The sequence below is a fragment of the Hyphopichia burtonii genome (genome assembly GCF_001661395.1).
Source record: "Hyphopichia burtonii NRRL Y-1933 unplaced genomic scaffold HYPBUscaffold_1, whole genome shotgun sequence".
In the NCBI taxonomy this organism is placed as follows: domain Eukaryota; kingdom Fungi; phylum Ascomycota; class Pichiomycetes; order Serinales; family Debaryomycetaceae; genus Hyphopichia; species Hyphopichia burtonii.
The window spans coordinates 1202564-1225087 of NW_017963728.1; the positions used below are offsets into that span (position 1 = coordinate 1202564).

At 35.8% G+C, this 22524-nt stretch overlaps 9 protein-coding genes across 9 annotated transcripts; 7 read left to right on the forward strand and 2 right to left on the reverse strand.

Moving 5' to 3' along the window:
• Positions 1–446: 446 nt before the first annotated feature.
• HYPBUDRAFT_151414 (cell surface hydrophobicity-associated protein) lies at positions 447–1671 on the forward strand. The gene has a single exon (XM_020220485.1). It carries the CDS (start codon positions 524–526, stop codon positions 1589–1591), a length of 1068 nt encoding a protein of 355 aa, XP_020078888.1. The 5' UTR covers positions 447–523; the 3' UTR covers positions 1592–1671.
• A 281-nt stretch (positions 1672–1952) lies between these two features.
• HYPBUDRAFT_151415 (uncharacterized protein) lies at positions 1953–3511 on the reverse strand. The gene has a single exon (XM_020220486.1). The coding sequence runs from the start codon at positions 3339–3341 to the stop codon at positions 1980–1982; it is 1362 nt and encodes a 453-aa protein (XP_020078889.1). The 5' UTR covers positions 3342–3511; the 3' UTR covers positions 1953–1979.
• A 1945-nt stretch (positions 3512–5456) lies between these two features.
• Positions 5457–6019, forward strand: HYPBUDRAFT_164414 (uncharacterized protein; the record flags this gene model as incomplete). The annotated part of the gene is made up of 2 exons (XM_020222665.1): positions 5457–5483; positions 5663–6019. 2 exons carry the CDS (start codon positions 5457–5459, stop codon positions 6017–6019), a joined length of 384 nt encoding a protein of 127 aa, XP_020078890.1.
• Positions 6020–6208: 189 nt separating this feature from the next.
• On the forward strand, positions 6209–8005 carry CSR1 (Csr1p; the record flags this gene model as incomplete). Its single annotated transcript, XM_020218282.1, has 1 exon — positions 6209–8005. The coding sequence occupies one exon, from the start codon at positions 6209–6211 to the stop codon at positions 8003–8005; it is 1797 nt and encodes a 598-aa protein (XP_020078891.1).
• A 269-nt stretch (positions 8006–8274) lies between these two features.
• On the forward strand, positions 8275–8676 carry IMG2 (mitochondrial 54S ribosomal protein mL49; the record flags this gene model as incomplete). Its single annotated transcript, XM_020222450.1, has 1 exon — positions 8275–8676. The coding sequence occupies exon 1, from the start codon at positions 8302–8304 to the stop codon at positions 8674–8676; it is 375 nt and encodes a 124-aa protein (XP_020078892.1). The 5' UTR covers positions 8275–8301.
• A 217-nt stretch (positions 8677–8893) lies between these two features.
• SSK2 (mitogen-activated protein kinase kinase kinase) lies at positions 8894–13591 on the reverse strand. Its single transcript, XM_020220487.1, has one exon. The coding sequence runs from the start codon at positions 13440–13442 to the stop codon at positions 8934–8936; it is 4509 nt and encodes a 1502-aa protein (XP_020078893.1). The 5' UTR covers positions 13443–13591; the 3' UTR covers positions 8894–8933.
• A 1276-nt stretch (positions 13592–14867) lies between these two features.
• On the forward strand, positions 14868–16262 carry HYPBUDRAFT_103843 (uncharacterized protein; the record flags this gene model as incomplete). Its single annotated transcript, XM_020218302.1, has 1 exon — positions 14868–16262. One exon carries the CDS (start codon positions 14868–14870, stop codon positions 16260–16262), a length of 1395 nt encoding a protein of 464 aa, XP_020078894.1.
• Positions 16263–16406: 144 nt separating this feature from the next.
• On the forward strand, positions 16407–18006 carry HYPBUDRAFT_117368 (uncharacterized protein). Its single transcript, XM_020219180.1, has one exon. It carries the CDS (start codon positions 16429–16431, stop codon positions 17986–17988), a length of 1560 nt encoding a protein of 519 aa, XP_020078895.1. The 5' UTR covers positions 16407–16428; the 3' UTR covers positions 17989–18006.
• On the forward strand, positions 18002–22250 carry MYO5 (myosin 5). The gene has a single exon (XM_020222666.1). It carries the CDS (start codon positions 18315–18317, stop codon positions 22107–22109), a length of 3795 nt encoding a protein of 1264 aa, XP_020078896.1. The 5' UTR covers positions 18002–18314; the 3' UTR covers positions 22110–22250.
• The last annotated feature ends 274 nt before the right edge of the window (positions 22251–22524 follow it).

Below are 22524 nucleotides of genomic sequence, written 5' to 3' on the forward strand. Positions count from 1 at the left end.
TAAAAAAAAAAAAGTTTGAAAAATTATAAAAGTTAAAAAAATTTGTTACTGTACTATAGATCAATATTCTAATGGAATACTTGCGATCAACAATTGCTGTAGTTTGTAAACGTAAACGTGATCAAATATCTCATCATTTAGCGTTTGGTGATTCTCCACTTGCTGCAATTCACCCCTTTGTGGGTTGCCCCAATTCAATCAGCTGTATAGTTACTTCGATCGCACCCAAATGCTGTTCTTCGGAACCGTCTGTAGTTCCTAATTAGCACTGACTTCCGGTTGCAATGTCCGAACCATTTTATCTCGGAGGGCGGAGTTATTCCCAATATGGAATGACCGACCGGTGGTTTCTTAACTTTACATTTCCGAAAAGGATGTAAGATTTGGCCGAAGCTCAGCAGCCATTCGAATCGATTATAAAAGCTGTTCAAATTGAAGTGGAGTTAGCAATTTCCAATACTCAACAGTTAAAATTACTAAAAAATTATAACTACCAGAAACTTATAACATAATACTTCCAAAAATGGCCAAACAATTCACTGCTGCTACCGATCCAGTTAACTTGGTACAAAAATTAAACAAGACCGGGTTAGATATCCTGAAACTCGTTGTTGGGGTTATGCTTATGACTACCGAAGGTAACTGGTTTGGATCGAATGGAGATATTGATGCAAATTTGGAACTTTTATATAAATGTTACCAAAGTGGATTGCGTACTTTCGATACTGCTGATACTTATTCAAATGGGAAATCTGAAGAATTACTCGGAATGTTTTTGAAAAAATACAAGATTCCTCGTCAAAATGTTGTGATTATGACAAAAGGCTATTTCCCAGTTTTGGACGACGTTAATGATTCCTCTGGGTTGACGAACGATGCAGATGCTCTTAAGATTATGAATAGAAAAGGACTCTCAAGAAAACATATTTTAGAAGCCGCCAAAGCTTCCTATGACCGTCTTGGAACTTATGCTGACATTTACCAAATCCACCGTTATGATCCAAATGTTTCTAATGAAGAAATTATGAAAGCCTTAAATGATGTTGTTGAAAAAGGTTATGCTACTTATATTGGGGCTTCAAGTATGAAAACTTATGAGTTTATTGATTTGCAATACACGGCAAAATTGAACGGATGGCATCAATTTGTTTCAATGCAAAGTTATTACAACTTATTATACCGTAACGATGAACATGAATTGAATCCTTGGTGTAAAAAACATGATATTGCTTTATTCCCATGGTCCCCAAATGCTAGAGGTCTTTTAGCAGTTCCTTGGGATTCCGAAGTGGCCAAGACCAAATTACAAAATGAGTTCATGACTCGTATTCTTGGAATTAGCCCATCTAGTGAATCTGATTGTGAAATTGCCAAAAGACTTGAATTGTTGGCCGAAAAGAAAAAAGGCTCCATGATGCAAGTTTCTCTTGCTTGGTTACTTGTTAAAGGTGCTAATCCAATCGTCGGTATTTCCAAACTTGAATACGTTGATGAAGTTGCTGGGGTTGTTGATGTCGAACTTACTGAAGAAGATATCAAGTATTTGGAAGAACCTTACGTCACCAAAGCTGATGCCCCCCTCTTAGACTAGTATTTCATAACTTATGAATATTATTCGCTTACTTATTTTACTTGTAAAATAGCAGAAGTATGTATTAAGGTATAAAAAATATATTAGGTATAAAATAGCTGCGAAAAAAAAAAAAATAAAAAAAAAAAAAAAAAAAAANCGAACTTACTGAAGAAGATATCAAGTATTTGGAAGAACCTTACGTCACCAAAGCTGATGCCCCCCTCTTAGACTAGTATTTCATAACTTATGAATGTAATTAGTAATTATCTCGTACTTGTAAAATAGCAGAAGTATGTATTAAGGTATAAAAAATATATTAGAAATTTATTAGCTGCGAAAAAAAAAAAAAAAAAAAAAAAAAAAAAAAAAAAAAAATATTATAAATTTGGATCGTAAAGTACATAATCTACTTGACTTGCAAGTAGCATTCAGGATTTGTGAAGTGCGTGTGCATAGTGAGTTCCGAGTCACACTGGGAATCGTAGGAACTGTCTTCTTGGTAGTTATGGATGATGCCCAATTCGCCCAGATAATCTTGGACATGGCCATTTGATTTTGGAATTTGGTGAGAAGTACTCATTACTGACGATGCATTGGATCCCAGTGAAGGTTTGCGGGATTTTATGGTGGGGGAATTAAGGCTTTCTGATTGGCCAGGCTTGAAAGGAGGCAAAAGATCGGTGGAAGAGTCATTCATAGAGGCATCAGTTGAAACAACGATGTTGAAAGGAATAAATCCAGATCTTCTTTTCTTATTACGGTTTGCAGGGAGTGTTGTTTGAGGAGAAACTTCACTATAATTGAACCTTGGAGTTGATTTTGTTTGAGGAGAAGATAACCTTGAGACCACTTCACGTTCTTGTTGTAATAAAGTCTTTAATTTTCTAATTTCGTCTTCATGTTTTTCAATTAAAAGTTTATGATCTTGAACCAAAGAAAGTAATTCGCTTCTGAAAAACTCTTTGCTATCACTGAATTCTAATTCTTCGTCTCCTGAGTCATCTATTGGGTCACTTATATCTTCACTCAACAGATGACAAGAATTGTGGGAATGTTCAATAGTAGTCAGTTTGCCAACGCTTTTAACTCGAGGTAGTGGAGAAGGACTTGCGGAAGTATTTATATGATCTTGAGAAGACTCTGAAGGAATGGGAGATGAAGTACTAATGAATCTTAAATTTGATTGTTTACCATGGGAGTAAGTTTTGAATATTTGAATGTTAGCGTCTATTATCGATCCGTCATCGGTATCGAAGAAATTCGAGCTTGCAGTTCTTGCGGTTCTTGCGGTTGGACTTAGCAAGTTTTTACTACTTATATCATCGTCAAAGGAAGAGCAGTCGATAAAGTCAAGTTTCCTTGGGGATTGAATAGAGCGTTTTGGATTCATCGGAGTAGAAGTAAATAATTGATTTTTAGGAGTTTCAAAATTCTGATAAGGAGCTATTAATTCACTCATATTAAAAGTATCACTTAATGGAGTGAGTGGAAGAGATTTATTTTCATTATTGGTAGAAATATCTGACAATTTATAGTCTTTGGTTGCAAATGATCTGCCAGGATTTAATTGGGGTTGACTTGAGGATGCGCCACTCGTGAGAGGACTTGGTTGAGGTTTGATTGATTGACAAGACGATTTTGAGTATTGACTTGGCGATTTTTGATGTTGACAAGAGGAAGCAACCGAGGATTTTGAGGGACAAGATTGGTGAATTAGCTTAAGCTTGGAGATGAAGCTAGTTGATTTTTTCAACTGCTTATTAGTCATATTAGTTTGGTTGTTAGGAGAGTTTAATGAAGAGTTGAAAGATGAGTCAGAATGGGTTTTCTGTAGATGATGATCTTGTTTCTTGGGTATTGGTGGCTGACTTGTTTGACATGACGATTTTTTATCTTTATTATGGTTTTTTGCCTTCTTAAAGATATTTATAAATGCCATTTTAGCATTTAAGTTTAAGGGATAGATCGGGATGACAAATAAAGAATTATTCAATTTATGGTCAAATTTTGAAATTGTCAATTTTTGAAATTGTCAATTTTTGAAATTGTCAATTTTTTTTAAGCAAGACAAAAAAGTAAGGAAATGACTTATTAATAAAGAGGAACCCTTTCAACATGAAGCAGATTACAAAATTGAAAAATAATAAACAATTAAGTACCGATGAAGAGAGGGACAGGTATAAAAATAAGGATTTCAGAGGCAAACAATAGTATGATCACTTAAATTATCTGCGGATTGTCTTGAAAGTTTAATTAGTAGCTTTAATAATAGCCTTTATCATTTGAGTAGTTTATTTCAATTATCTGTTTTAGAAATAGGAATCATTGTTAAAGATGAAATCAGTCCAAATTAGGAAATTTCTCGAGATGCAGCAGCCATCAAAACAAAACAACCTCAAAAGAATATAATAAAATAACATTGGAGAGATTCAGGACAATGATGTAGATTTACAGGGACACCACCCACACGATGAAGATGAACAAACCCCGTTTCTGGTCGCTATAATTCGACAAATACTTTGTCAATTCTGTTTACAATAAAACTGATTCTGGCAGGTGCGCGATACCATAGTTATTCTAAACACAAACTTGGTATCAGCAGCTGGGATTAAAAGTACGACAAACTGGCCATTCTCAGAATGCATGGGAAGAAAGAGAAACCCTTAGAGAAGTTTCACAAGTAGCTTGGTTTAAAGTGAATTTGTTGGATAATATTTTGCTCCGACACAAAATCCGTAATAAGATCTTAGGTATGCCTGCGCCTTAGCAGAGGATATACGTGCCGGCCCTCCCAACGGCCTAATTAAGCCATGGCTACCATAACAGTATCCATAACAATATCCATAACAGTCCATAACAGTCCATAACAGTCCATAAAATACAGTAGTACATGCACTAATATATAAATATATATATATTAATACATACAGTAATACGTACAGTAATACGTACAGTAATCCATAATCCATACAATAATCCATATAATAATCCATACAGTATACAATAGTCCATTATCTTGCGGTTATACGTACGGTACCCCATTATCATAATCAGCCATTACATTATCCCGGGCATTCACTTCGAAAACGCTTCCCAACTCAGCAACATTGTATGTTGTAGCCTTATGATGTTTACAGTTGGTGCTTTCGCGTTAAACCCGTACCACCACACTTTCAGTGTAGAACAAATGTATCAAGTATTGACAAACAAATGTATCAAGTATTGACAAACAAATGTATCAAGTATTGACAAACAAATGTATCAAGTATTGACAAACAAATGTATTAAGTATTGACAAACAAATGTATTGAGGATTGGGTACACAAGCAGGAGCGTGGAGGATGTGCCCTACATGTAGCACAGAACTTGTAGTGAAAAAAACTTGTACGTTGGTGTGCAGAAAGCTAAATTGAATAAAGTTTAAAGTAAGGTTGAACTGTATGAGAATTGTGATATTAAACTACGGTAACTAGAGTTTTCGGTAGCCTAGCAGGTGATGTCAGGCCAATTACATATCAACTAAGCTTGAAGGGAGCTCTCTGGCATCTTTTTGAGTTTTCCTGTGCTCGTTAGTCGGGCAGGTTAAAGAATACGAAACATGGGAACAGGAGGTGATGAGCAGATTGGGTACCAAGGATCTGGGTATGAGCAAGATATTAAAAGGCACTGAGGTTCAAGGGTTTACTGCAGTCGTATTATATTAAGAAGGAATCGAATCGAGAAGCAATAGCCAATAAATCAATAGTAAAAATTGGTTCGGTGTAATGGCATACAAATATGGTTAATATTCACGCTACAAAGATACTCCTGTTATTCCAGCATCTTTAAACTACAAAATAAGTTGTTAAGCAGTCACGGTACTTCCTACACTTCCAAGTATAGAATGCCCATCTGGCTGCAAATGGTCAAGGTGTGCGGGTGTACTTATATAAAAGAGGAAAGGCCATCACGGCACCTTACGGGAGTCTTTCGTAAACCTGGAATATTAAACAACCCGGTTTAAGAAGCAAGGTCATGGGACGAGGGATTGTTTAGCCTCCGGGTTCTCTCCTTTTACTCCTATATCTGTCGTATCTATCTTATATATAGATTATACCTATGTCTTGTCTATGTCTTGTCTATGTCTTGTTTATGCCTATGCCTATGCCTATGCCTATGTCTATGTCTATGTCTATGTCTATGCCTATGTCTATGCCTATGTCTATGTCTATGTCTATATCTTGTCTAGGTCTTGTCAATGTCTATGTCTTGTCAATGGCTATAACTATGGCTATAACTATGTCTATATCTATATCTTGTCTAGGTCTTGTCGATGTCTTGTCTATACCTATGTCTTCTCAAAAAAACCCAGTCACCAGCAGCATAACTACCAAGGTCTCTTGCAACCCTCACGCAGCTACTCATTTGTTAAAATTTTGTGATCCTCAATACAACCAATTGAATTAATTAACAATATTGGATTAAAACTGGGAGTTTTGAGTAAGTAACTTGTAGTTTTGGTTGGGTTTTTGAGGTTTTTTCAAATCAGTAATTAGAGATAAGTAAAAGTATTCCAGGTCTCTATCAAAAATGTCCAGGATAACTCCATCAACTACCATGTCTCAAGAGCTATATGACAAGCTCTATAATGATCAGATGGTGCTAACTCATGGGTATGTTCATGGACATATCCATAAACATAAGGATCATACCCATATACATGGACATATTCATAATCATGATCATAATCAAGAGAATCAGGAAAATGAAAAGGATGAGGCAGTACAAGAGCAGCAACTTACTAAAGCACCAGTACTAACTTCATCTCTGATTGATTCTTGTAAACAGTTGGAGGATGAACTAAATATATGTAATGAGATTTTCTGTGATGAGTTAGATGATTGCTATTTCCATTCATGTGATGATAATTTAATTGAAAATGATGATTGTAAAAATTGTGATTATAATGAACTTTCTTGTTGTGATGATGAATTAGACCAATCATTACTACCGCTGGCTTATGAAGAAGTATGCAATGATCCGTCATGTCTTGACTCAAATAGTTGTTGTCAAGATTCAATAAATCATCAAGATAATTTATGTGATTTACAATATCAGAAAAAACCAATTTTTGAAAACTTAATTGGTAATGTTCATAAAAATTTTGACTTAGAATCATCTTCTATTAAAAAAAGAAAATTGAATGATAACGATAATATTAAACTTCATTTCCCTCATCCCTGTCATCCAGATACTTCTCTAAATACAAATGATCATAATCTTCATCAATCTTGTTTCCATACTAGAATCCCAACAAATACAAGTGAAAAAATGATGTCCGATTTTGATTTTTATATTCAATTTAATAATTTTAAAAAAATTATGTCAAATAAAGATGAAAATTTATTAAATTTTAGTGAAAAACCTCTAGTGGTTCCAGAATTATTATCTCAACCAGAAAAACCAAACTTATCAACTTTTGCTTGTCGTTGGGATAATTGTTTTAAAAAAGTCACCGATGATACTTTAATGAACCATTTAATTAATGATCACATTGATCAAGACTATAATTCTCCCAATGCAAATCAATCGTTTCAATGTGAATGGAATGATTGTAATTATATGAATGAAGATTTAAACACCTTGATAACCCATTTGAATTGTCATCGTGGTAAACATGATATTAATAATTCTTTATATAAAAAGGAATCTCCGATTTTAACTCCAAATTCCATTTCAAAATCTTCGTTATCTTCTCCCGATAATAAAATTATTAAAAATGAATTTGATAATGATCGTGAATCATCTCCCTTCACAATAACTTCAATGAAGATATCTCCCAAAAAAAGTTCTTGTCGTTCAAATTGTTCTCATAAAATTGATGATAAGTTCACTTGTAAATGGCAAATTGGTACTAATTCAGATGGTTCTCCCATGTCGTGTGATAAAACTCATAATGATTCGGGTGACTTACAAAATCATCTAATGAATGATCATATTGGTAGTGGGAAATCTATTTATCATTGTAATTGGATTGATTGTGAACGTAATCATGGTAAACATTTTACTCAAAGACAAAAATTATTAAGACATATTCATATTCATACTAATTACAAACCGTGCAAATGTTCAGTCTGTGGTTCTTCTTTTGCTGTCGATTCAATGCTAAAACAACATATGAGAATTCATTCCGGTGAAAAACCTTTTAAATGTAATATTTGTGGTAAAAATTTCGCTACCAGTTCAAGTTTATCAATTCACAATAGAACCCATACTGGTGAAAAACCCCTTGTTTGCAAGTGGCCAAATTGTGGTAAAAGATTTAGTGAAAGCTCAAATTTAACTAAACATATGAAAATTCATACTAAATTATTCAAATGTGACCATTGTGGTGAGGAATTCGATAAAAAAATCGCCTTCACAAAACATTTGAAGCTCCACCAAATCGACTAATGCCTTCCTCCTATTTATTGTAATGAGTCAAAGGAATATTCCTCTTTAATATACATTATTTATTACCACTTTCTTTAATGGTGATCAATCTTATAGCTGTAGAATTGGTTGCAATTTTTTATAGAATATTCTTGAATAAAGACCCAAACATCCGCTTTTTTAAAAAATGAGCTCATGCACGTCCTTTCTTTTCCTTTTTTTTTTTTTTTTTTTTCTTTCTCTTTTGGTCAAATGAAAAATCAATCTCTTCAAAAGACCATTTCATTAGACTTTGTTTTAACCAAATATTATACACTATGAGACCAACTATAGCGTTAGGATATTTGAGAGTATCCATTCCCAAGAAGCCTCTCACCCCATATGCATTTCCTTCGTTGTCTTCAATCAGCATATCCGATTTACCAAATAATGGATTTGGTAAAAATAATTATAATATAAAGAAAACAAAATACGGACATTGGCCCGTTTATAGAGTCGTTCAAAATACTAGAGTTCTTACTGAAATCAAAAGAGTCGAAGGTGATGTTGAAGAATTCAAAAATGACTTGTTAGCCAAATTACCTCATATTCAAGATAAATACGTTACCGTTAATAAGAAAGCAGGACAGTTAAAGATTAAAGGAGATTTCATTGACTCTATAAAGGAAGTATTTGATGTCAATATTAACTAATTTGTTCTTTTGAAAAGAATTTTGTGATTCATGTATATATAGATTGTAAATATCAATAAAAATATAAAGTGTATATATATTACATGTAGAAAAATCTAAAGACCGAAAAGAAGAACCAATAAGTATAAAAAGCTAAGATAATACATAGGATGAAAAGGAATTTGCAAAAGCTAAATTGAAAATAATTAAAATTAAAAAAAAAAAAAAAAAAAAAAAAGAAAAAACGAATAGAATCGAATCGAAGCCATCTAGTGAAGTTATTGTAATTCAGAGCCTGCTTCTGACGATGGAGTACTGCCACCTTCGGATTCGAAAGCAACTTGTCTGATTTGAACTATCCATGGATCGTTTAATAATTCTGCAGCACTAGATCTCTTCTTTGGATCATGCTCCAAACATTTGGATAAGAATTTAATACCAGCTTCACTTAATTGATCTCGAGATGGTAGTTCGGGCTGATGACCGGCTGCAATATGATACATGATTGCCCATTCATTATCCAAATTGGCCCATGGTCTACGACCAGTGGCCATTTCTAATACACAGCATCCTAACGACCAAATATCAACAACTCCGTTTCTATCTGAATACTGTCCAGTAATGACTTCCGGTGACATATACATTGGAGTACCAGTCATCGAGTTAACATTATTGTGGTTACCGATGGCACGAGTTGAGCTGGAAAGTGATGATGATCCTCTTGTCTTACCGCTTGTTGCAATAACCTTGGCTGCACCAAAATCAACAAACTTAACAACACCATTTCTATCCAACAATATATTTTCTGGCTTGATATCACGATGAATGACCCCTTGGTGGTGTAAGAATGCAAGCCCTTCTAACATTTGTAAAGTATAAATTTGAATAACCATCTCGTCTTCAATTCTTCCGTGTGCTAATAAACCAGAAAGTGAGCCACCTTCACAAAATTCCATAAATATATAAACTTTATCACGATGAACTTCAACCCCATAGTATTGAACAACATTTGGATGGTTTAACATTTCTAGAATGGTCATTTCATCTTTAATTGATGGTACAATTTTGATAGATTGACTATCATGGAATCTTATTTCTTTAACCGCCATTAATCCACCAGTATCTAAATTAATTGCAAGGAAAACTTGACCAAATGAACCACCACCAACGAACGATTTCTTTTGCCATCTGATGGAAACACTTGAAAAAGATGATGCTAACAATGTAACAAATTGATATTCAGAGTCAGTAACATCTAAGACTCTTCCAACTGCATGTAATTGTTCCTCTAAATCTCTTCTAGAATCTTCAACTTGCTCAAGAGCTTTCATAACATCTTCTTGATAAGCTTTGATAATGTATTCATCATCAGCAGAATTCTCAATTCTATGCCTTTGTGAAGTCCACTTAAGTAAAGTTCTCTTTTCTGCTTCACTGGATCTTGCACCCATAATATCAAAATGTGAAATAAGCAAAGACATACAGCGTGCAACTTTCAATTTCATTCGATAAAATTGGTCGTTGCTTAATACTAAAACATTGAAACCCCTAGTCATATCCATAGCAAATTCCAATGCTAAAACACAATATCTAAAAGTTCTGCGATCAGTTGGAATACAATCATCACATATAAAACTCACCCATTCAATAGATAACTGAATAAGTTTCATGATCACTGTCGATTTTCTAGATGAATCAAGATTCTTAACAGTGTTCTTACCGTAGTCTCTCGCGTAAACAAAATAATTATTTATGAGTTCTTGATATCCACCTTCTGGAGCAGTTGCTTTACACTTCTCACGAACTGTTTTCACTGAATCTAAAACTGCCAAAGACATCTTGAAGAAAGCACGATTAATCTTGGTCAATTCATGGTGAACCCTGTCTAAAGAGCATCTTTGACCAATCTTTGGAATACGTCCGCCTATTAGCAATGCTTCATCAATGGCTTCTAAAAATCTTGCCCTTACAAAATGTAAGTGATAATGAGGTAATTTGGTTATAACCAACATTTCGCCAACTTTGACATCGGTAATTGGAACTTCATCTATATGCACATTAACAACTTCACCCTCCCAAACTATAGGTTTTGCAGGACAGAGGGCTATAACATAAGCTAAGTCACCTGGGTTAGAAGGTAATGACTGACGAGCTTGGTTGAAAAGGTGAGATGGCTCCATTGGTTTAGGAAATTCATCGCTCACCACTACTTCTTCTTTATCTTCATCTAACTGAACTAATTTTAATAAATCCGAAAATTCTAAACTTGACCCCGAAGAATCAATACCAACATAGGAACCATTCAAAATCTTAACTATTTCGTGTTCATTTCCAAGTAACTCAGGACTAGCAAAAAAATAAGTACCTTGAGTTTCAACAGTACCCGTATAAACTAAGAAATGGTTACTGGCTCTCAAATTTTCCAACAACATTTTAGTACGGTTACCAGGAGAGGTAGGAATGTCAAATACAAGAGCATTACTGAAGTCACGAGAAAGTTGGCCAGTAAATCTTGCCAATTTACGACGAATTTGAGCAAAGTTTTCAGTCGTCGAAGTATACCATCTAATTAAATCTGAAGCACCTTGACTTTGTGGTGGAGTGGTTCGAATTTGGTTGTTAAAATATGCAAATAATCTTTGAACTAACTTAGAAGTTAATAATGTAATATTCTCTGCGACAACTATAGACGCACCTTCAACAAAGCTACCTAATAATTTAAGATAATTCCAAGTATCCTCTAATTCATCTGGTTCTTTGAATGTCCTAAACGTAGTTGGTGACCTTGAACTGTCGATTAACTTACGATTGAGTAAGACAAGGAAATATCTCACACACAGTAAAAGAACATTATCAAAATCCAATGTTTCATTATCGAATGGGTCACTCAATACCCAAGTTTTAGTAGCATCGGGTTTACAATACTCCATTACACCCAGCTTGACTTCAAGGGCAATGGTTATATAAGACTTGAAATCATCTATCATTTGATCGATCATCATCAATGTAGGATTATGTAATTTCCTGGCATAAGTCAAGCGAACATTGATTATTTCTTTGATCAATCTCATGGGAATATAGCATAATTGAATTAAATCATGAATATAGTCCGGTAATTTCAAAATCTCAAATATATGACCCAACCTTATATAAGTGTCTTTTGATTTAACCATCCAAGGCGCTAATGGATTAAAAATACGGCTTTTAAAAATTGTTAAGACATCTTTCTCTTTCATTAAGCGTTCTGCTAAAGATTTATTATCTTCATCGAAAATTTTTTTGACTACTTTACGATTGGATTCATCCCCTTCAATTTCTTCATCTGACCCTGGTGAAGCTAACTTTGAATCAACGGGACTCTTTGTGATATCTAGTTCATCATTACCAATCCAAACACGAAGCGAGTTCGTAGCTCTCGCAATTGCGTCTGTAATTGACAACCACGCATTCAATGCGTCGATTCGATCTTGGAATTCAGCGTCACCACAGGCTGGCTTATCGCTTCTCATCTCTTTCATAGTCATCCATAATTCACAAGCCTTCTCATAACGATCGAGAATATCAACGACTTGTTTTCTAGGGGGATTATCGATTGGATCATCATAGTTTATTTCGTACTTCAAAACATCTTCAATAAGTTGATCAACCAAAGTACGGCGATAACTAACAATCTTTCTTTGATCATCTTCAGTTCTATTGAAAAGTTTAGCACGAACCCCGAACCAAATGTTTTTTTTCAGATGAGAGTATATAAAAGACTCTTGTCCATCTTCAGCATTGTTATTGTTTATTATTTTTGTCTTTTCAGACCTCACAACATCACCGGTTAACACAGAGGTAAGCATTGATTGCCACTCCAAACGTTCTATAACAGCAGGGTCATCAGAAGTTTCTCGACTAACTTGAGAAATGTTGCGATTATTTATGTTGATATTATTACTATTTTTCATGATTGAAAATGCAAGACTAAAATCAATTTGATATTTGTCATCATCTATATCAGCTAATAAATCGCTGTTACCGGCATTAAGAACGTCTTCTTCTTCGTCATAATCATCATTTGCATTTGAATCACCTTCTTTGAATTCTTCATCTGCTCCAGTGATACCTTTCGTATAATAATCATCCACGTATTGATTCTTGATCTTTTTTAAATATGCTTTTTCTTGAGCTAAATACTGATTGTTATTGTGTAAATTGTTAGATAATGTTTGAGTCAAAGATCTTGACCGTGATCTAGATCTAGTTGAATTTGATTGACCCGAAGCAGATCCCGGATTTCCACCTGCGTTTGCATTGCTGACTTGTTGATTTGATACAACTCCAGTATTTCCTTGTGATGAGCCCAACGCATAGTTCCCACTGCTAGGGTTATTTCCTGGGTTATTATTTGATGAAGAGTTAACGTTAGAGCTTGAAGGTTGGGTACTAAGATGAGGAAAATTAGATGTTGGAGTCACCACCTTCGGGGAATTTGAGGAACTGTTGTTACCTGAGCTTGGTAAAGATCCTAGGGTATTAGTTGAATTACTGCTATGATGCTTAAGATGAAGGGAATGTAATGCACTAGGGGTTGGATTAGAAGAAGTTTGCTGTTGATTTGTTATATGAGGATGATTATGAGAAAGGGGATTATGGATGGAATTTGTTGAAGATGGATTTCTTAGTAACGATGGCCTTCTCGCTGAAGCAGCATGATTTTGATTTGTAGAATGTATTGGAATTTGTTGAGCAGAAACTTGGTCTTTATGTCCACCTCCACTTGGGGAATGAGGATTCAGACTCATACGGAAATGGAATATATATTAATGGGCTGATAGCAAGGCTTGTTAATCAATTAATAGAACTATCCTGTTTCAAAATTCTATCTGTCAATTCTCAGCTGGACCCTTTCAAGAAGGAATACCTTGATTATATGAAAGGGCTTCAATTAAGTTATAGGAGGAAAATGTCAATTTTTCCAAATAAAAGTCGAAAACTAAAGACAAAAAAAAAAAAGTTGAAAAAGAAAAGAAAATTCAGTGAGAGGTGAAAACAAAAAAAAAGTCCTCCAAATTATTGCAGGCAATTCAAAGAAAAAACTGAGGAACAATGCACGAATCGACTGGTAGGGAGACAACAAGACAACAAAAAGGCACGATCTGTCATTGACAATAGAGTCCTATGAAGCCCATTTCTTCACTTCTTTACTTTTTCAATTGAAAGCCTCACGGACTCATGTTGGGTACAATGCCAGGTCTAAAACTTTTTTTAAAAGGATTGTGAAAATTCTGTAAACTTCACAACTTATAACGGAAGAAAATGGAAATACTGTATGAGACAAGTGTTCATTACCTTCACGGCAAAACATGGTCGATCAGCTGCGGTAAAGTGATTAATGATCCTTGTTAAAACGGAGATACCAGTTGTCTATTCGAAAGGATAATAAGTTCTTGGATTGATAGTATTTTTTTATTCAATATACAATTGCAAATGTAGTGCATGAAATTAAGCCAAATGGATTGAAGAAAGCCATACCTGAGACAAACCCAGTTAAACTTCTTCTCTAACCCTTCGATGATATGTTCTTCGGCAGTAATGATGCCGCAAGATGGATTCTTTCCTGAAAATTAAGATTATGAAGAAAGTTGTTAAACCAAAGAAACCAATCACAAAGACGTGAAGACTTGCCTCTTCGACCTTTAAACTATCACTGGTAGAAGTTACTATGACAAACAATTCCTTTTCCGAAGAAGGCTTGTATTAACCATGAGCAATTGGGTTAACATTTCTAATTTTGCCTCAGCCAACCAAGCCACTAGAAACATGCTAGGTCACCATCTTTAACTGTCAAAATGACAATATGACTGGTTCTGGACAATTTTGCAACTACTCCATTCGAATCAAGTCATTTTCAAGAAGTAAAACAGCTTCATTAGTAAAAGCATTTCCTGATTCCTTCAAATCGCTAATGAAAACTTTTGATTGGATCCACCAAACATAACTTATTATCTTATTCAAAAGAGATCCTCTCCTAGCACAACTTGGGCGTTGGAAGAAGGACTTCCTGGCGGTTAAGATTGAACTGCAAAAAAGTAACCGCTCACAAATAAATTTGCAAAACCCAGGCCCGTACCGCACGAAATCAAGATTCTTTCAAATCCTCGAGACGTGTATCAAGAGTTAGTTGATCCTACTATAGCCGTCCATAAGAGTTCCTGGTAGATGCCTAGATGTCTTTGTTTGAGATGATGCTGCAACGCCCAGCGTTTGCACATATCACCACATCAATACCAACACTTGACTCTATGATCCCGGTCGACTCATTGAGCTCGGGAATATTCGACTTGCAAAGCGTCCCCAGCTTAAATGCTGTTTATTCGATACTTTGTTCTATAATTGTATCGCATATATCGCATGATCCTTTGACGAATAAGGTTATAATAATAGATACGTTGAATACTTTCCCCTGGAAGCTTTTGAGCAAGCAATCTAAATACGAGTCTTCGTATCAAGGTCAAATCATATGGCATAGAATCAATCGATTTAGTAATCTTCTTCAGTTTTTCATAGCAGAAAATGGTATCCAGTCTGAAGTGGCTAAAGGGTCGACTCTAATCATCATCAATGATTTCCACGATTTGTTGGAATTGTACCGACTCGAAACCTGGTCCTGTTATAAAGAGAAACTACTCAAATCTCATATAACACGAAATAGCTCTGCTTTGAATAATCGGGAAAGGTTAGCGGAAGATGCTCAATTCAAGATTTCAGATCCAATTCCGTCTAACTCAGATTTGCTAAATATACATCCATCAACTAAAAGTGATGCACATATATATCAAATGTTTGACTCAATCTCTAAATTTTCTGTTCATTCAGATCTGCTTGTATTTTTGGTTGGAGCCTTGGCTACCAAATTCAAGAAGTACACTCTGCTCAAGACAAATTCACACCCACCGTCATCCACCACCAACTCTCAACTAACGTCATCGTCTGCTTATGAGAATTATGGTGGAAGAATGTATTTTCTACCGTCTCAGACTAGTGCAACTTTCCAAACTAAGAATGGATCAAACACGGTTGAATCTCTCTTAACTTCCCGCCTTATTTTTTATAAAGATTGGTTTAGTGAATCAAGAACTAAATTTCATGATTCTCAGCTCAAAATGGTTTTTGCAACACAGGTGACGAACTTTCGTGTCATAGGAATTAACGAACCGGTTTACTTTGATTATAACGACAAATCGGGTGACTCCATCTTCACCGATTTGTCCAACCATTCTCAGACTTCCTCCCATAGACCGTTATTATCTACCACCCAGTCTAGACCAACACCTAGGGCTAACAGCATGACCAGAGGCGACACCGTGGCTGACCTGAAGCAAGCAGACTCCCACTTCCCCGAGCATATTACATCAACCCCAAATTTCAGACCCCGGCAGCTTCCTTCGTCTCCAAACATGACATCCAGCCAAAGAAAAGAATTCTTCTCGAGTGACTGCGACCAAGAAACAACTGTTGGCGAAGCGAGAAATGGCACTGGTGAAGCGGATCACTCCTCCGACGACCTGGTCATTGAAGCCTCCGATAACGAGTCAGATCAGTCCATACTTCTTCTCCGTTAGTCTGTCAATGGTTTTTTGCAATATCAAAACCTGCACATACTTTTTTTTTTTTTTTTTTTTGCATTTTTTTTTTTTTTCAAGCATCTCATCTATCTTTTTTTCGAAATACCGAATTTAAGACTCTACTTATCAAAGTGAATCGAATAGACTATACCTCGATCACATAATGGCAACCCTTGTACCGCCACCATCCAAAAAACAAAAGAAAGAAGCACAACAGGTGCGTGATGTTGACTTGGTCCCGGAAGATTTGCCCAATGTTCTCATCAAGTTTCAAGCATCGGATACCGGAGAATCAGTAGGTGGATCAATTAGAGTCCCCGGTGGTATCAGTGAAAAGCAACTTGAACAACTTTTAAATCAGCTTAATGGTGAAACCGATGAGCCGGTTCCATATAGCTTTTCCCTTTTAAATAAGAAGAGTGAAGATGATACTGATCCCAAGCTTATTGATATTAATGATAATTTATATAATTCTGTTTTAAAACCAGGTATTAAAACCACCGAAGATTTCATGACTTTAGTGTATACTCCCAGAGCAGTTTTCAAAGTCAAGCCTATATCGAGGTCCAATGCTGCCATTGCAGGACATGGGTCCACCATATTGTGTTGTCAATTTGCACCTAATAACTCTGGAAGAATGTGCTCAGGTGCCGGAGATTCCACTGCTCGTATTTGGGATTGTAATACCCAAACTCCACTTGCAACTTTATCCGGACATACTAATTGGGTTCTTGTTGTTTCATATTCACCATGTGGAAGCATGATTGCCACCGGTTCTATGGATAACACCGTCAGATTATGGGATGCTGAACTGGGTAAGCCTTTGGGAGGGCCATTGCTTGGGCACGGGAAATGGATCTCCAGTTTGACCTGGGAACCATTGCACTTGGTTAAAAAGGGAGAAACACCCCGTTTGGGTTCCGGTTCTAAAGATGGAACCGTTAAAATTTGGGACACTTCAAGAAGAGTCTGTTTACTCACAATGAGTGGACATACCAACGCGGTTTCGTGTGTTAAATGGTCTGGTTCAAATATCTTATATAGTGGTTCTCATGATAAAACCATCAAAGCATGGGATATATCTGCCAATGGTAAATGTATACAAACATTGAAAAGTCATGCTCATTGGGTAAACCATTTATCTATTTCCACCGATTATGCTATGCGCAAAGGTGGGTTTAATTATGAATCAACTTTCAAAACACCAAAGGAATCAACCCCAGAAGAATTGAAGGCCAACGCTACTCAAGAATATGAAAAAGTTGCTAAATTAGGTGGTAATATTAATGAACGTATTGTCACTGCTAGTGATGATTTCACTATGTATTTGTGGGAACCTTTGAAATCTTCCAAACCGGTTTGCAGAATGACTGGTCATCAAAAACTCGTCAACCATGTTTCTTTCTCGCCTGATGGCCGTTATATAGTATCAAGCTCTTTTGATAACTCAATCAAAATATGGGATGGTTTAAAAGGTACCTTTATTGGTACTTTGAGAGGTCACGTTGCTCCAGTTTACCAAACTGCTTGGTCTGCTGATAACAGGCTCTTGGTCAGTTGCTCCAAAGATACTACATTGAAAATTTGGGATATCAAAACTAGAAAATTAAAAGTTGATCTACCCGGCCATTCTGACGAAGTTTACGCAGTAGACTGGAGTATCGATGGTAAAAAAGTCGCCAGTGGTGGTAAAGACAAAATGATCCGATTATGGTCTCATTAAATGTACATTAATTCTTTCACAGTCCAAAGATCCTGTACTTTGTTCAAAGATCTTATACTTTGTTCAAAGATCTTGTAGTTTGTCTCTCTGGCTGCAACGTAGACATCACTAAATTTTTATTAGACACCGCCGCTGAATCCTGCACACACCTCGCTCTTTCAACTTTTCAGAAATCAACGGGAGAAAAAAAGTTAGTACGGAACAGAAGGATATCTCTTCAGACTAGTTGTCTTTTTCAGATTAAGAATTTGGATTTAGCCATTAGGTACGAAGTCTTGTCGATTGGATTCGATTATTGGAAAGGTTATTGATCGATTACTTGAATCATGGCTATTGTGAAAAGAGGTGGTCGTAATAAAGCTAAGCAGCAACAAGCACCCGCCAAAAGTGGGATTAAAAAGGCCGAATTTGATCTTCATAAGAAGAAAGAAGTTGGTGTTTCTGATTTAACGTTGTTATCAAAGATTAGTGATGAAGCAATTAATGAAAATTTACATAAAAGATTCATGAATAGTACAATCTATACTTATATTGGACATGTGTTGATTTCGGTGAATCCATTTCAAGATTTAGGAATCTACACTTATGAAAATATGCAAAAATATAAGGGGAAGAATAGATTGGAGGTTCCTCCTCATGTTTTCGCTATTGCAGAAACCATGTATTATCATTTAAAATCATATGGTGAAAATCAGTGTGTAATTATTTCTGGTGAATCAGGTGCAGGTAAAACTGAAGCTGCTAAACAAATCATGCAATATATTGCTAATGTTTCTGTGGATGATCAGGCTGCAAGTGGTAATATCACAAGAATCAAAGATATGGTTTTAGCTACCAATCCTTTATTAGAATCATTTGGTTGTGCTAAAACTTTAAGAAATAATAATTCTTCAAGACACGGGAAATATCTTGAAATTCAGTTTGATCCTTCTAATTATCAACCAATTGCTGCTCATATTACCAATTACTTGTTGGAAAAACAAAGAGTTGTTTCTCAAATTACTAATGAACGTAATTTTCATATTTTTTATCAATTTACTAAACATTGTCCTCCTCAGTATAAACAACAGTTTGGTCTACAAGGACCAGAAACTTATATTTATACTTCGGCAGCAAAATGTATAAACGTGGATGGTGTTGATGATAATAAAGATTTCCAAGATACCTTGAGAGCGATGCAAACAATTGGACTTCAACAACATGAACAAGATAATATCTTTAAAATGTTGGCAGCCATCTTATGGATTGGTAATATTTCCTTTGTTGAAGATGAAAGTGGTAATGCTGCAATTAGAGATGAGAGTGTTACCAAATTTGTTGCTTATTTATTAGACGTTGATGCGGAAATTTTGAAGAAAAGTATAATAGAAAGAGTCATGCAAACTTCTCACGGTATGAGAAGAGGTTCAACTTATCATGTTCCTTTAAATATTGTTCAAGCTTCTTCTGTCCGTGATGCTTTGGCTAAAGGTATCTATAATAATCTTTTCGAATGGATTGTGGAAAGAGTTAATCTTTCTTTAGAAGCTCAAAATCAATCCGTTGAAAAAAAATCTATCGGTATTTTGGATATTTATGGTTTTGAAATTTTCGAACAAAATTCTTTTGAACAGATTTGTATTAATTATGTTAATGAAAAATTACAACAAATTTTTATCCAATTAACTTTGAAAGCTGAACAAGATGAATACGTTCAAGAACAAATCAAATGGACTCCGATTGATTATTTTAATAATAAAGTTGTTTGTGACTTAATCGAAGCCACAAGACCTCAACCAGGTTTATTTGCTGCTTTAAATGATTCAATTAAAACTGCTCATGCGGATTCTGACGCCGCTGATCAAGTTTTCGCTCAAAGATTAAGTATGGTTGGTGCAAGTAATCGCCATTTCGAAGACCGTAGAGGTAAATTTATTATTAAACACTATGCTGGGGACGTTACTTATGAAGTTGCTGGTATGACTGATAAAAATAAAGATAGTATGTTACGTGATTTATTAGAAGTCTTATCTACCTCTTCTAATCAATTTATAAGCGTATTATTTCCTCCAGAATTATTAGCTGCTTTGACTGATTCTAAAAAAAGACCAGAAACCGCATCAGATAAAATAAAAAGAAGTGCTAACTTATTGGTTGATACTTTATCTCAATGTCAACCTTCATATATCAGAACAATTAAACCAAATCAAACAAAAAGACCTAAAGAATATGATAATCATCAAGTTTTACATCAAGTCAAATATTTAGGGTTAAAAGAGAATGTTCGTATTAGAAGAGCTGGTTTTGCTTATCGTACTACTTTTGATAAGTTTGTCCAAAGATTTTATCTATTATCTCCTGCTACTGGTTATGCTGGTGATTATATTTGGCAAGGTGATGATATCACTGCAGTTAAAGAGATTTTGAGATCTTGTCATATCCCTGATTCTGAATTTCAAATGGGTACCACTAAAGTTTTTATTAAAACTCCAGAAACCTTGTTTGCTTTGGAAGATATGAGAGATAAATATTGGCATAACATGGCTGCAAGAATTCAAAGAGCTTGGAGACGTTATATTAAAAGAAAAGATGATGCTGCCAAAACCATCCAAAGAGCTTGGAGAGTTAAAAATCATGGTAATCAATTTGAACAGTTCCGTGATCAAGGTACTAAGTTACTTGGTGGTAGAAAAGAACGTCGTAGAATGTCCATGTTAGGTTCTCGTGCCTTTATGGGAGATTACCTTGGATGCAATGACTCCACTGGGTATGGTAAGTTTATTGTTAATCAAGCTGGTATTAGTGAACGAGTCAGCTTTTCTGCTAAAGGTGAAATTTTATTATCTAAATTTGGTAGATCATCTAAAAGATTACCAAGAATCTTCATCTTAACGAAAAACAGTCTTTATGTTGTTGCTGAAGTATTGGTTGAAAAACGTTTACAATTACAGAAAGAATTTGTCATCCCTATTGGTTCTTTAAATTATGTTGGATTGTCCCTGCACCAAGATAACTGGATTGCCTTGTCTTTGCATTCACCTACTCCAACCACCCCTGATATTTTTATTAATTTAGATTTCAAGACTGAATTATTGGCTCATTTAAAGAAGATTAACCCAGGATTGGTTATTAAGATTGGCCCAACTGTTGAATATCAAAAGAAACCAGGTAAATTTCACGTTGTAAAATTTGTTGTTGGAAATGATCCAACCATTCCGGAATACGGTGATCATTATAAATCCGGTACTGTCACTGTTAGACAAGGTTTGCCTCCATCTGCCTCTAATCCTAAGAGGCCAAGGGGAGTTAGCAGTAAAGTAGATTACAGTAAATACTATAATAGGGGTGCTAATAGAAGAGTAGCAAATAATTATTCGGCTCCTACTCCTGTTTCCAGACCAGGTATTCAACAACAACCTCAATCTTATATTCCACCTGCTCCTCAAATGCAACAACCTGTTGCACAACCCGTTGCACAACCTGTTGTAACCCCACCAGCTCAAAGACCAGCTCAACGTAAGGTTCCACCTCCAGCCCCAGCTTTCCCGCAACAACAAACCGCTCAACCACAACAAACTAGTAAGCCGGTTGCACCTCCACGTCCCCAAAAGAAGGCTGCTCCTACTCCCCCAGCGAAGAAGTCTGCTCCACCACCACCACCTCCTCCTCCAGCCCTCTCTTCCGCTCCTAAACCCAAGCATCCAACCTACAAAGCATTGTACGACTATGATGGGTCCGTCAGCGGCTCTGTTCCTCTTGTCAGGGACAATGTTGTCTATGTTGTAAGCACCAATGGTAAATGGGGGTTGGTCAAGGACTTGCAAGAAACACAAGAAGGTTGGGCTCCTTTAGACTACATGACTCCTTGCGACCCCCCTGCTAGTTTATTCGGTAATGGGTCCGCTGCCAAAGCAACTCCGCCACCAGCTCCACCAATGGCTGCTTCAGCTCAATCTACTGCCTCGGCCACCGCCAATGGTGGTGGTGCAGGCCTTGGTAATGGTTTGGCCGATGCCCTCAAGGCAAAGAAGACTGAAGAAACCACTTTGGCGGGCTCTTTAGCGGATGCCTTGAAGAAAAGACAAGGTGCCACTAGAGACGATAGTGATGAAGAAGATGCAGATGACGACGACGATTGGTGATTTCCCTTTCTTCATATGTTTCCTCTCCCATTACTTGTGTAAATTACAGTTTCAATACTATTATAGATATAGTCATATGTATATGTATATACATCTTATATATATATATATTTGCAGTTTGCGTTTCTTTGTCTCTTCCCTGCTCTATTCTTGTTCAAGTTTGTATTATTAAAAGTTCCAAAATCTTTATTCTACTTCCTCACAGAAGTGCCCTATGAATATAATCACTACTAAAAGCACTTTTGGAATAACCTTCTTTGTAATGCGCTGGCACATTCGTCTATGGTTTAAACTAAGATAAAGACTTTTGCATTAGTTACTATTTTTTCTTTCTATGAGAATAGTGTCACAGAATGTTTGACTGCTTGTGCGACAGAACAATCCTCTCTTTTTTTTTCCCGATCGATTCGTTGAT

What these genes read in the sequence shown, in the direction of transcription:
- HYPBUDRAFT_151414 (XM_020220485.1), top strand. Translation starts at nt 524, where the DNA reads ATGGCCAAACAATTCACTGCTGCTACCGATCCAGTTAACTTGGTACAA.
- HYPBUDRAFT_117368 (XM_020219180.1), top strand. Translation starts at nt 16,429, where the DNA reads ATGGCAACCCTTGTACCGCCACCATCCAAAAAACAAAAGAAAGAAGCA.
- SSK2 (XM_020220487.1), bottom strand. Translation starts at nt 13,442, where the DNA reads ATGAGTCTGAATCCTCATTCCCCAAGTGGAGGTGGACATAAAGACCAA.
- HYPBUDRAFT_151415 (XM_020220486.1), bottom strand. Translation starts at nt 3,341, where the DNA reads ATGACTAATAAGCAGTTGAAAAAATCAACTAGCTTCATCTCCAAGCTT.
- MYO5 (XM_020222666.1), top strand. Translation starts at nt 18,315, where the DNA reads ATGGCTATTGTGAAAAGAGGTGGTCGTAATAAAGCTAAGCAGCAACAA.